At 51.4% G+C, this 12,116-nt stretch overlaps 1 protein-coding gene across 1 annotated transcript in view; it reads right to left on the bottom strand.

Moving 5' to 3' along the window:
• The window catches only part of INSC (INSC spindle orientation adaptor protein), a 395,604-nt gene that overhangs the window by 187,707 nt on the left and 195,781 nt on the right, over positions 1-12,116 (bottom strand). Inside the window, exon 6 of the mRNA XM_073550745.1 lies at positions 11,911-12,024. Within this exon, the coding sequence (XP_073406846.1) occupies positions 11,911-12,024 (114 nt within the window). The remainder of the gene's footprint in view (positions 1-11,910; positions 12,025-12,116) is intronic.

Below are 12,116 nucleotides of genomic sequence, written 5' to 3'. Positions count from 1 at the left end.
TGACCAGCACAGTCAGGAGGTGCATAGAGGGGACTGAGGAGTGACCAGCACAGACAGGAGGAGCATAGACAGGACTGAGGAGTGACCAGCACAGTCAGGAGGTGCATAGAGGGGACTGAGGAGTGACCAGCACAGACAGGAGGAGCATAGAGAGGACTGAGGAGTGACCAGCACAGACAGGAGGAGCATAGAGGGGACTGAGGAGTGACCAGCACAGACAGGAGGTGCATAGAGGGAACTGAGGAGTGACCAGCACAGACAGGAGGAGCATAGAGGGAACTGAGGAGTGACCAGCACAGACAGGAGGTGCATAGAGAGGACTGAGGAGTGACCAGCACAGACAGGAGGAGCATAGAGGGGACTGAGGAGTGACCAGCACAGACAGGAGGAGCATAGAGGGGACTGAGGAGTGAATAGCACAGTCAGGAGGTGCATAGAGGGGACTGAGGAGTGACCAGCACAGACAGGAGGTGCATAGAGGGGACTGAGAAGTGACCAGCACAGACAGGAGGAGCATAGAGGAGACTGAGGAGTGACCAGCACAGACAGGAGGAGCATAGAGGGGACTGAGGAGTGACCAGCACAGACAGGAGCAGCATAGAGGGGACTGAGGAGTGACCAGCACAGACAGGAGGAGCATAGAGGGGACTGAAGAGTGACCAGCACAGACAGGAGGAGCATAGAGGTGACTGAGGAGTGACCAGCACAGACAGGAGGAGCATAGAGGGGACTGAGGAGTGACCAGCACAGACAGGAGGTGCATAGAGGGGACTGAGGAGTGACCAGCACAGACAGGAGGAGCATAGAGGGGACTGAGGAGTGACCAGCACAGACAGGAGGAGCATAGAGGGGACTGAGGAGTGACCAGCACAGACAGGAGGAGCATAGAGGGGACTGAGGAGTGACCTGCACAGACAGGAGGAGCATAGAGGGGACTGAGGAGTGACCAGCACAGACAGGAGGAGCATAGAGGGGACTGAGGAGTGACCAGCACAGACAGGAGGTGCATAGAGGGGACTGAGGAGTGACCAGCACAGACAGGAGGTGAATAGAAGGGACTGAGGAGTGACCAGCACAGACAGGAGGTGCATAGAGGGGACTGAGGAGTGACCAGCACAGTCAGGAGGTGCATAGAGGGGACTGAGGAGTGACCAGCACAGTCAGGAGGTGCATAGAGGGGACTGAGGAGTGACCAGCACAGACAGGAGGTGCATAGAGGGGACTGAGGAGTGACCAGCACAAACAGGAGGAGCATAGAGGGGACTGAGGAGTGACCAGCACATACAGGAGGTGCATAGAGGGGACTGAGGAGTGACCAGCACAGACAGGAGGTGAATAGAGGGGACTGAGGAGTGACCAGCACAGACAGGAGGTGCATAGAGGGGACTGAGGAGTGACCAGCACAGACAGGAGGTGCATAGAGAGGACTGAGGAGTGACCAGCACAGACAGGAGGAGCATAGAGGGGACTGAGGAGTGACCAGCACAGACAGGAGGAGCATAGAGGGGACTGAGGAGTGACCAGCACAGACAGGAGGAGCATAGAGGGGACTGAGGAGTGACCAGCACAGACAGGAGGTGCATAGAGGGGACTGAGGAGTGACCAGCACAGACAGGAGGAGCATAGAGGGGACTGAGGAGTGACCAGCACAGACAGGAGGAGCATAGAGGGGACTGAGGAGTGACCAGCACAGACAGGAGGTGCATAGAGGGGACTGAGGAGTGACCAGCACAGACAGGAGGTGCATAGAGGGGACTGAGGAGTGACAAGCACAGACAGGAGGTGCATAGAGAGGACTGAGGAGTGACCAGCACAGACAGGAGGTGCATAGAGGGGACTGAGGAGTGACCAGCACAGACAGGAGGAGCATAGAGAGGACTGAGGAGTGACCAGCAGTCAGGAGGTGCATAGAGAGGATTGAGGAGTGACCAGCACAGACAGGAGGTGCATAGAGGGGACTGAGGAGTGACCAGCACAGACAGGAGGTGCATAGAGAGGACTGAGGAGTGACCAGCACAGACAGGAGGTGCATAGAGGGGACTGAGGAGTGACCAGCACAGACAGGAGGAGCATAGAGAGGACTGAGGAGTGACCAGCACAGTCAGGAGGTGCATAGAGAGGACTGAGGAGTGACCAGCACAGACAGGAGGTGCATAGAGGGGACTGAGGAGTGACCAGCACAGACAGGAGGTGCATAGAGGGGACTGAGGAGTGACCAGCACAGACAGGAGGAGCATAGAGAGGACTGAGGAGTGACCAGCACAGTCAGGAGGTGCATAGAGAGGACTGAGGAGTGACCAGCACAGACAGGAGGTGCATAGAGAGGACTGAGGAGTGACCAGCACAGACAGGAGGTGCATAGAGGGGACTGAGGAGTGACCAGAACAGACTGGAGGTGCATAGAGGGGACTGAGGAGTGACCAGCACAGACAGGAGGAGCATAGAGGGGACTGAGGAGTGACCAGCACAGACAGGAGTTGCATAGAGGGGACTGAGGAGTGACGAGCACAGACAGGAGGTGCATAGAGGGGACTGAGGAGTGACCAGCACAGACAGGAGGTGCATAGAGGGGACTGAGGAGTGACCAGCACAGACAGGAGGAGCATAGAGGGGACTGAAGAGTGACCAGCAAAGACAGGAGGTGCATAGAGGGGACTGAGGAGTGACCAGCACAGACAGGAGGTGCATAGAGGGGACTGAGGAGTGACCAGCACAGACAGGAGGTGCATAGAAAGGACTGAGGAGTGACCAGCACAGACAGGAGGTGTATAGAGGGGACTGAGGAGTGACCAGCACAGACAGGAGGTGCATAGAGAGGACTGAGTAGTGACCAGCACAGACAGGAGGTGCATAGAGGGGACTGAGGAGTGACCAGCACAGTCAGGAGGTGCATAGAGGGGACTGAAGAGTGACCAGCACAGACAGGAGGTGCATAGAAAGGACTGAGAAGTGACCAGCACAGACAGGAGGTGCATAGAAAGGACTGAGGAGTGACCAGCACAGACAGGAGGTGTATAGAGGGGACTGAGGAGTGACCAGCACAGACAGGAGGTGCATAGAGAGGACTGAGGAGTGACCAGCACAGACAGGAGGTGCATACAGGGGACTGAGGAGTGACCAGCACAGACAGGAGGTGCATAGAGGGGACTGAGGAGTGACCAGCACAGACAGGAGGTGCATAGAGAGGACTGAGGAGTGACCAGCACAGTCAGGAGGTGCATGGAGGGGACTGAGGAGTGACCAGCACAGACAGGAGGTGCATAGAGAGGACTGAGGAGTGACCAGCACAGACAGGAGGTGCATAGAGAGGACTGAGGAGTGACCAGCACAGACAGGAGGTGCATAGAAAGGACTGAGGAGTGACCAGCACAGACAGGAGGTGCATAGAGGGGACTGTGGAGTGACCAGCACAGACAGGAGGTGCACAGAGAGGACTGAGGAGTGACCAGCACAGTCAGGAGGTGCACAGAGGGGACTGAGGAGTGACCTGCACAGACAGGAGGTGCATAGAAAGGACTGAGGAGTGACCAGCACAGACAGGAGGTGCATAGAGGGGACTGAGGAGTGACCTGCACAGAAAGGAGGTGCATAGAGAGGACTGAGGAGTGACCAGCACAGACAGGAGGAGCATAGAGATTTCTGAGGAGTGACCAGCACAGACAGGAGGTGCATAGAGAGGACTAAGGGGTGACCAGCACAGACAGGAGGTGCATAGAGAGGACTGAAGAGTGACCAGCACAGACAGGAGGAGCATAGAGGGGACTGAGGAGTGACCAGCACAGACAGGAGGAGCATAGAGAGGACTGAGGAGTGACCAGCACAGACAGGAGGTGCACAGAGGGGACTGAGGAGTGACCAGCACAGACAGGAGGTGCATAGAGGGGACTGAGGAGTGACCAGCACAGACAGGAGGTGCATAGAGGGGACTGAGGAGTGACCAGCACAGACAGGAGGTGCATAGAGAGGACTGAGGAGTGACCAGCACAGACAGGAGGTGCATAGAGGGGACTGAGGAGTGACCAGCACAGACAGGAGGTGCATAGAGGGGACTGAGGAGTGACCAGCACAGACAGGAGGAGCATAGAGGGGACTGAGGAGTGACCAGCACAGACAGGAGGTGCATAGAGGGGACTGAGGAGTGACCAGCACAGACAGGAGGAGCATAGAGGGAACTGAGGAGTGACCAGCACAGACAGGAGGTGCATAGAGAGGACTGAGGAGTGACCAGCACAGACAGGAGGAGCATAGAGGGGACTGAGGAGTGACCAGCACAGACAGGAGGAGCATAGAGGGGACTGAGGAGTGAACAGAGTGAACAGCACAGTCAGGAGGTGCATAGAGGGGACTGAGGAGTGACCAGCACAGACAGGAGGTGCATAGAGGGGACTGAGGAGTGACCAGCACAGACAGGAGGAGCATAGAGGGGACTGAGGAGTGACCAGCACAGACAGGAGGAGCATAGAGGGGACTGAGGAGTGACCAGCACAGACAGGAGGAGCATAGAGGGGACTGAGGAGTGACCAGCACAGACAGGAGGAGCATAGAGGGGACTGAGGAGTGACCAGCACAGACAGGAGGAGCATAGAGGTGACTGAGGAGTGACCAGCACAGACAGGAGGAGCATAGAGGGGACTGAGGAGTGACCAGCACAGACAGGAGGTGCATAGAGGGGACTGAGGAGTGACCAGCACAGACAGGAGGAGCATAGAGGGGACTGAGGAGTGACCAGCACAGACAGGAGGAGCATAGAGGGGACTGAGGAGTGACCAGCACAGACAGGAGGAGCATAGAGGGGACTGAGGAGTGACCAGCACAGACAGGAGGAGCATAGAGGGTACTGAGGAGTGACCTGCACAGACAGGAGGAGCATAGAGGGGACTGAGGAGTGACCAGCACAGACAGGAGGAGCATAGAGGGGACTGAGGAGTGACCAGCACAGACAGGAGGAGCATAGAGGGGACTGAGGAGTGACCAGCACAGACAGGAGGAGCATAGAGGGTACTGAGGAGTGACCTGCACAGACAGGAGGAGCATAGAGGGGACTGAGGAGTGACCAGCACAGACAGGAGGAGCATAGAGGGGACTGAGGAGTGACCAGCACAGACAGGAGGTGCATAGAGGGGACTGAGGAGTGACCAGCACAGACAGGAGGTGAATAGAAGGGACTGAGGAGTGACCAGCACAGACAGGAGGTGCATAGAGGGGACTGAGGAGTGACCAGCACAGTCAGGAGGTGCATAGAGGGGACTGAGGAGTGACCAGCACAGTCAGGAGGTGCATAGAGGGGACTGAGGAGTGACCAGCACAGACAGGAGGTGCATAGAGGGGACTGAGGAGTGACCAGCACAAACAGGAGGAGCATAGAGGGGACTGAGGAGAGACCAGCACATACAGGAGGTGCATAGAGGGGACTGAGGAGTGACCAGCACAGACAGGAGGTGAATAGAAGGGACTGAGGAGTGACCAGCACAGACAGGAGGTGCATAGAGGGGACTGAGGAGTGACCAGCACAGACAGGAGGTGCATAGAGAGGACTGAGGAGTGACCAGCACAGACAGGAGGAGCATAGAGGGGACTGAGGAGTGACCAGCACAGACAGGAGGAGCATAGAGGGGACTGAGGAGTGACCAGCACAGACAGGAGGAGCATAGAGGGGACTGAGGAGTGACCAGCACAGACAGGAGGAGCATAGAGGGGACTGAGGAGTGACCAGCACAGACAGGAGGAGCATAGAGGGGACTGAGGAGTGACCAGCACAGACAGGAGGTGCATAGAGGGGACTGAGGAGTGACCAGCACAGACAGGAGGTGCATAGAGGGGACTGAGGAGTGACCAGCACAGACAGGAGGAGCATAGAGGGGACTGAGGAGTGACCAGCACAGATAGGAGGAGCATAGAGGGTACTGAGGAGTGACCAGCACAGATAGGAGGAGCTTACATGGGCTTACGGGTCTAAATGTTTAAAAGACATATGCTGCGAATCTTATAATAATTTGGTGCACGCTGTCCTACAAAGCACCGAGTGTAATAAATGTGAGCTATGAATACAGAGCTCCCGCTATAACCTGGGCAATGCCAAGCAGGAGACCTCAGCTGGTGCCGCAGCCTCCGTCAGCCCCTGCGATGACCGCACCTTCCGATGTCCGTGCAGCCGGCGGCACACAGAGGCTAGTTGGCATTGCCAGACGCATGTCGTGTTCACCAGCGACTTCTGGATTCAGAAATCAATGCAAATACATTATTTTCCAGACAAATTTACAAGGCAAACACCGGAGCTTCACTGCCTGCACCCTCGCTCTGTTTGCAGGATCCTTCGCACCATTCGCAGCACGGATCAGGCCTCGCCTCCTGAAGCTTTTGGAGCTTTTTATGTAGCTGCAGATGTAGCTGAGCCCACTGTGTTCACAGCTAAAGATGCCAGGACACTGTGATGGCGTGTAATAGCAGAACTGAGCAGTGTAGCTGTGAATCCAGATATGGAGTGAGATAAACACTTACTAGAAAGCAGCAGCAATATGGAGGATATTGTATAGCAGTACTGTTCAGTGTGGCTGTGAACCCTGTAATGAGGTCACATACAACATATTACAGAGCGGCAACATGGCTCTGTGCGTCTGTCTCTGAGTGACTGCGCTCCTCCTCGGCAGACTGTCCTCCTCTCCTGAGACTGTAACAGGAGTTTGAGGGGTGCACTCTGCAGATGCTGAATAAGCGCTCAGAAGACACTCAGAAGACTGTTCCTTTCTATCAGAAATCAAGCAGCTGTTCACACGGTCAGGCTTTTGAGCGTCTTTTAACTACTTTACATTTCAAAAGAAGTGAGCGGCGCCTCGTTCAGGCGCTTTCTGCCAGGAGAATGCTCCACACTTCCAACACAAGTCAATGGGAAGGCCAACAAGGCTTCTGGAAGATGTCGACGGCCTTCCAGAACGTTCTCGGAGATTCTGCGTCTCCTTCAATGAAAGGAAGAAAAAAAAAGGTGGAGAAAAACCCCCAAAAACAACCACTAAAAAGAGAAAAGGAGCGAGAGGCACCACGCCTTCTGCTTGATCCGCTGAGGTTTCTGACCGCCTGAACGAGTGTCATGTGAACATAGCCCTACTGCACTGACAGGGGGACGACGAGGCTCATAAGCGGAGAAAGACTCAATAGTCCTGACACGTCAGGTTGCAGAGTTTCTTGTATTCTCTTGTTCTAATTTCCATAGTTTGCGGAAAGTAACTTGGACGTCGTGTCGTGACTGTCCGGTGTGTGGAGGTTCAGAGGACGTGCAGCAACGTCGGCCTCCATTCGCCTCCTCCGCAGCGTCGTCTCCACTTATTACGTTGTGTCCGCGGCACAGAATGATTATTAGGGATCACTGCTGAGGTCGCCGCCCCCAGAGATGGAAATGTTAGGTCCGGCGCTCGCCCCCTCGGAGCCGCGCTGGGTCTGAAGTCATTACTGGAGGTCAGGCACAACGGAGCAAACGAGGAGACACGATCTACAGCCCGAGCACTGCCACCCTGGGCCAGGCAGGCCACCACAAGCCGCCAACAACGGGTTAATCAGAAGAGGACGCCTGAGTTACGTGTATACAGTCAGGCACCCAAAACATGTCTGTTACATAGGACTGCCTGCGAGTGACATCTCCTACATTACCTGTACTCAGAGTGATCACTGTGCTATCTGTGGTGTTACATAGGACTGCGGGTGACATCTACTACATTACCTGTACTCAGAGAGTGATCACTGTGTTATCTGTGGTGTTACATAGGACTGCAGATGACATTTACTACATTATCTGTACTAAGAGAGTGATCACTGTGCTATCTGTGGTGTTACATAGGACTGCGGGTGACATCTCCTACATTGTCTGTACTCAGAGAGTCATCACTGTGCTATCTGTGGTGTTACATAGGACTGCAGGTGACATCTCCTACATTGTCTGTACTCAGAGAGTCATCACTGTGCTATCTGTGGTGTTACATAGGACTGCAGGTGACATCTACTACATTATCTGTACCCAGAGAGTTATCACTGTGTTATCTGTGGTGTTACATAGGACTGCGGGTGACATCTACTACATTATCTGTACTCAGAGAGGTATCACTGTGCTATCTGTGGTGTTACATAGGACTGCGGGTGACATCTACTACATTATCTGTACTCAGAGAGTTATCACTGTGCTATCTGTGGTGTTACATAGGACTGCAGGTGACATCTACTACATTGTCTGTACTCAGAGAGTCATCACTGTGCTATCTGTGGTGTTACATAGGACTGCGGGTGACATCTCCTACAGTACCTGTACTCAGAGAGTGATCACTGTGTTATCTGTGGTGTTACATAGGACTGCGGGTGACATCTACTACATTACCTGTACTCAGAGTGATCACTGTGCTATCTGTGGTGTTACATAGGACTGCAGGTGACACCTACTACATTACCTGTACTCAGAGAGTGATCACTGTGTTATCTGTGGTGTTACATAGGACTGCAGATGACATTTACTACATTACCTGTACTCAGAGAGTGATCACTGTGCTATCTGTGGTGTTACATAGGACTGCGGGTGACATCTACTACATTATCTGTACTCAGAGAGTGATCACTGTGCTATCTGTGGTGTTACATAGGACTGCAGGTGACATCTCCTACATTACCTGTACTCAGAGAGTGATCACTGTGTTATCTGTGGTGTTACATAGGACTGCAGATGACATTTACTACATTATCTGTACTAAGAGAGTGATCACTGTGCTATCTGTGGTGTTACATAGGACTGCGGGTGACATCTCCTACATTGTCTGAACTCAGAGAGTCATCACTGTGCTATCTGTGGTGTTACATAGGACTGCAGGTGACATCTCCTACATTACCTGTACTCAGAGAGTGATCACTGTGTTATCTGTGGTGTTACATAGGACTGCAGATGACATTTACTACATTATCTGTACTAAGAGAGTGATCACTGTGCTATCTGTGGTGTTACATAGGACTGCGGGTGACATCTCCTACATTGTCTGTACTCAGAGAGTCATCACTGTGCTATCTGTGGTGTTACATAGGACTGCAGGTGACATCTCCTACATTGTCTGTACTCAGAGAGTCATCACTGTGCTATCTGTGGTGTTACATAGGACTGCAGGTGACATCTACTACATTATCTGTACCCAGAGAGTTATCACTGTGTTATCTGTGGTGTTACATAGGACTGCGGGTGACATCTACTACATTATCTGTACACAGAGAGGTATCACTGTGCTATCTGTGGTGTTACATAGGACTGCGGGTGACATCTACTACATTATCTGTACTCAGAGAGTTATCACTGTGCTATCTGTGGTGTTACATAGGACTGCAGGTGACATCTACTACATTGTCTGTACTCAGAGAGTGATCACTGTGCTATCTGTGGTGTTACATAGGACTGCGGGTGACATCTACTACATTATCTGTACTCAGAGAGTGATCACTGTGTTATCTGTGGTGTTACATAGGACTGCAGGTGACATCTCCTACATTACCTGTACTCAGAGTGATCACTGTGTTATCTGTGGTGTTACATAGGACTGCAGATGACATTTACTACATTATCTGTACTAAGAGAGTGATCACTGTGCTATCTGTGGTGTTACATAGGACTGCAGGTGACAGCTACTACATTGTCTGTACTCAGAGAGTGATCACTGTGCTATCTGTGGTGTTACATAGGACTGCAGGTGACAGCTACTACATTGTCTGTACTCAGAGAGTGATCACTGTGCTATCTGTGGTGTTACATAGGACTGCAGGTGACATCTCCTACATTGTCTGTACTCAGAGAGTGATCACTGTGCTATCTGTGGTGTTACATAGGACTGCAGGTGACATCTACTACATTGTCTGTACTCAGAGAGTGATCACTGTGCTATCTGTGGTGTTACATAGGACTGCGGGTGACATCTACTACATTATCTGTACTCAGAGAGTGATCACTGTGCTATCTGTGGTGTTACATAGGACTGCCTGCGAGTGACATCTCCTACATTACCTGTACTCAGAGAGTGATCACTGTGTTATCTGTGGTGTTACATAGGACTGCAGGTGACATCTCCTACATTACCTGTACTCAGAGAGTGATCACTGTGTTATCTGTGGTGTTACATAGGACTGCAGATGTCATTTACTACATTATCTGTACTAAGAGAGTGATCACTGTGCTATCTGTGGTGTTACATAGGACTGCGGGTGACATCTCCTACATTGTCTGTACTCAGAGAGTCATCACTGTGCTATCTGTGGTGTTACATAGGACTGCAGGTGACATCTCCTACATTGTCTGTACTCAGAGAGTCATCACTGTGCTATCTGTGGTGTTACATAGGACTGCGGGTGACATCTACTACATTACCTGTACTCAGAGAGTGATCACTTTGCTATCTGTGGTGTTACATAGGACTGCGGGTGACATCTACTACATTATCTGTACTAAGAGAGTGATCACTGTGCTATCTGTGGTGTTACATAGGACTGCGGGTGACATCTACTACATTATCTGTACTCAGAGGGTTATCACTGTGCTATCTGTGGTGTTACATAGGACTGCAGGTGACATCTACTACATTGTCTGTACTCAGAGTTATCATCATTGTGTTATCTGTGGTGTTACATAGGACTGCAGGTGACATCTACTACATTATCTGTACTCAGAGAGTTATCACTGTTATCTGTGGTGTTACATAGGACTGCAGGTGACAGCTATTACATTGCCTGTACTTAGAGGGTTATCACTGTGCTATCTGTGGTGTTACATAGGACTGCAGGTGACATCTACTACATTGTCTGTACTCAGAGAGTGATCACTGTGCTCTCTGTGGTGTTACATAGGACTGCGGGTGACATCTACTACATTATCTGTACTCAGAGAGTGATCACTGTGCTATCTGTGGTGTTACATAGCACTGCAGGTGACATCTCCTACATTGTCTGTACTCAGAGAGTTATCACTGTTTTCTGTGGTGTTACATAGGACTGCGGGTGACATCTACTACATTGTCTGTACTCAGAGAGTTATCACTGTATTATCTGTGGTGTTACATAGGACTGCAGGTGACATCTACTACATTGTCTGTACTTAGAGGGTTATCACTGTGTTATCTGTGGTGTTACATAGGACTGCAGGTGACATCTCCTACATTGTCTGTACTCAGTGTGATCACTGTGCTATCTGTGGTGTTACATAGGACTGCAGGTGACATCTACATTGTCTGTACTCAGAGTTATCACTGTGCTATCTGTGGTGTTACATAGGACTGCAGGAGACATCTACTACATTGTCTGTACTCAGAGAGTGATCACTGTATTATCTGTGGTGTTACATAGGACTGCAGGTGACATCTACTACATTGTCTGTACTCAAGAGAGTGATCACTGTATTATCTGTGGTGTTACATAGGACTGCAGGTGACATTTCCTACATTGTCTGTACTTAGAGGGTTATCACTGTGTTATCTGTGGTGTTACATAGGACTGCAAGTGATATCTACTACATTGTCTGTACTCAGAGTTATCATCATTGTGTTATCTGTGGTGTTACATAGGACTGCAGGTGACATATACTACATTATCTGTACTCAGAGAGTTATCACAGTTATCTGTGGTGTTACATAGGACTGCAGGTGACAGCTATTACATTGTCTGTACTTAGAGGGTTATCACTGTGTTATCTGTGGTGTTACATAGGACTGCAGGTGACATCTCCTACATTGTCTGTACTCAGAGAGTTATCACTGTGTTATCTGTGGTGTTACATAGGACTGCAGGTGACATCTACTACATTGTCTGTACTCAGAGTTATCTCTGTGTTATCTGTGGTGTTACATAGGACTGCAGGTGACACGTACTGCATTGTCTGTACTTATCACCTTCTTGATCTCTTGTTCTCACCTGTGCCACCAGATGGCAGAGTCGCGCCCCCTCCTGGGTGAGGCTGAACAGGCTGTTTATGGCGGCGTTCACACTGTACACGTTCTCACAGGTCTCCAGCTCGTCCACTAGACCCTGAAATTAATCACAGACATTATTCATGATGTGAGGGTGACATCACTGGGCTGGTGCGATGACATCACTGACGAGGTCTCATTACTTTCATC

The sequence above is a fragment of the Dendrobates tinctorius genome, unplaced genomic scaffold (assembly GCF_039654945.1).
Source record: "Dendrobates tinctorius isolate UK_male_01 unplaced genomic scaffold, ASM3965494v1 ptg000168l, whole genome shotgun sequence".
Lineage (NCBI taxonomy): Eukaryota > Metazoa > Chordata > Amphibia > Anura > Dendrobatidae > Dendrobates > Dendrobates tinctorius.
The sequence above is the reverse complement of the archived record's forward strand: the minus strand, read 5'-3'. Positions and strand labels throughout refer to the sequence as shown.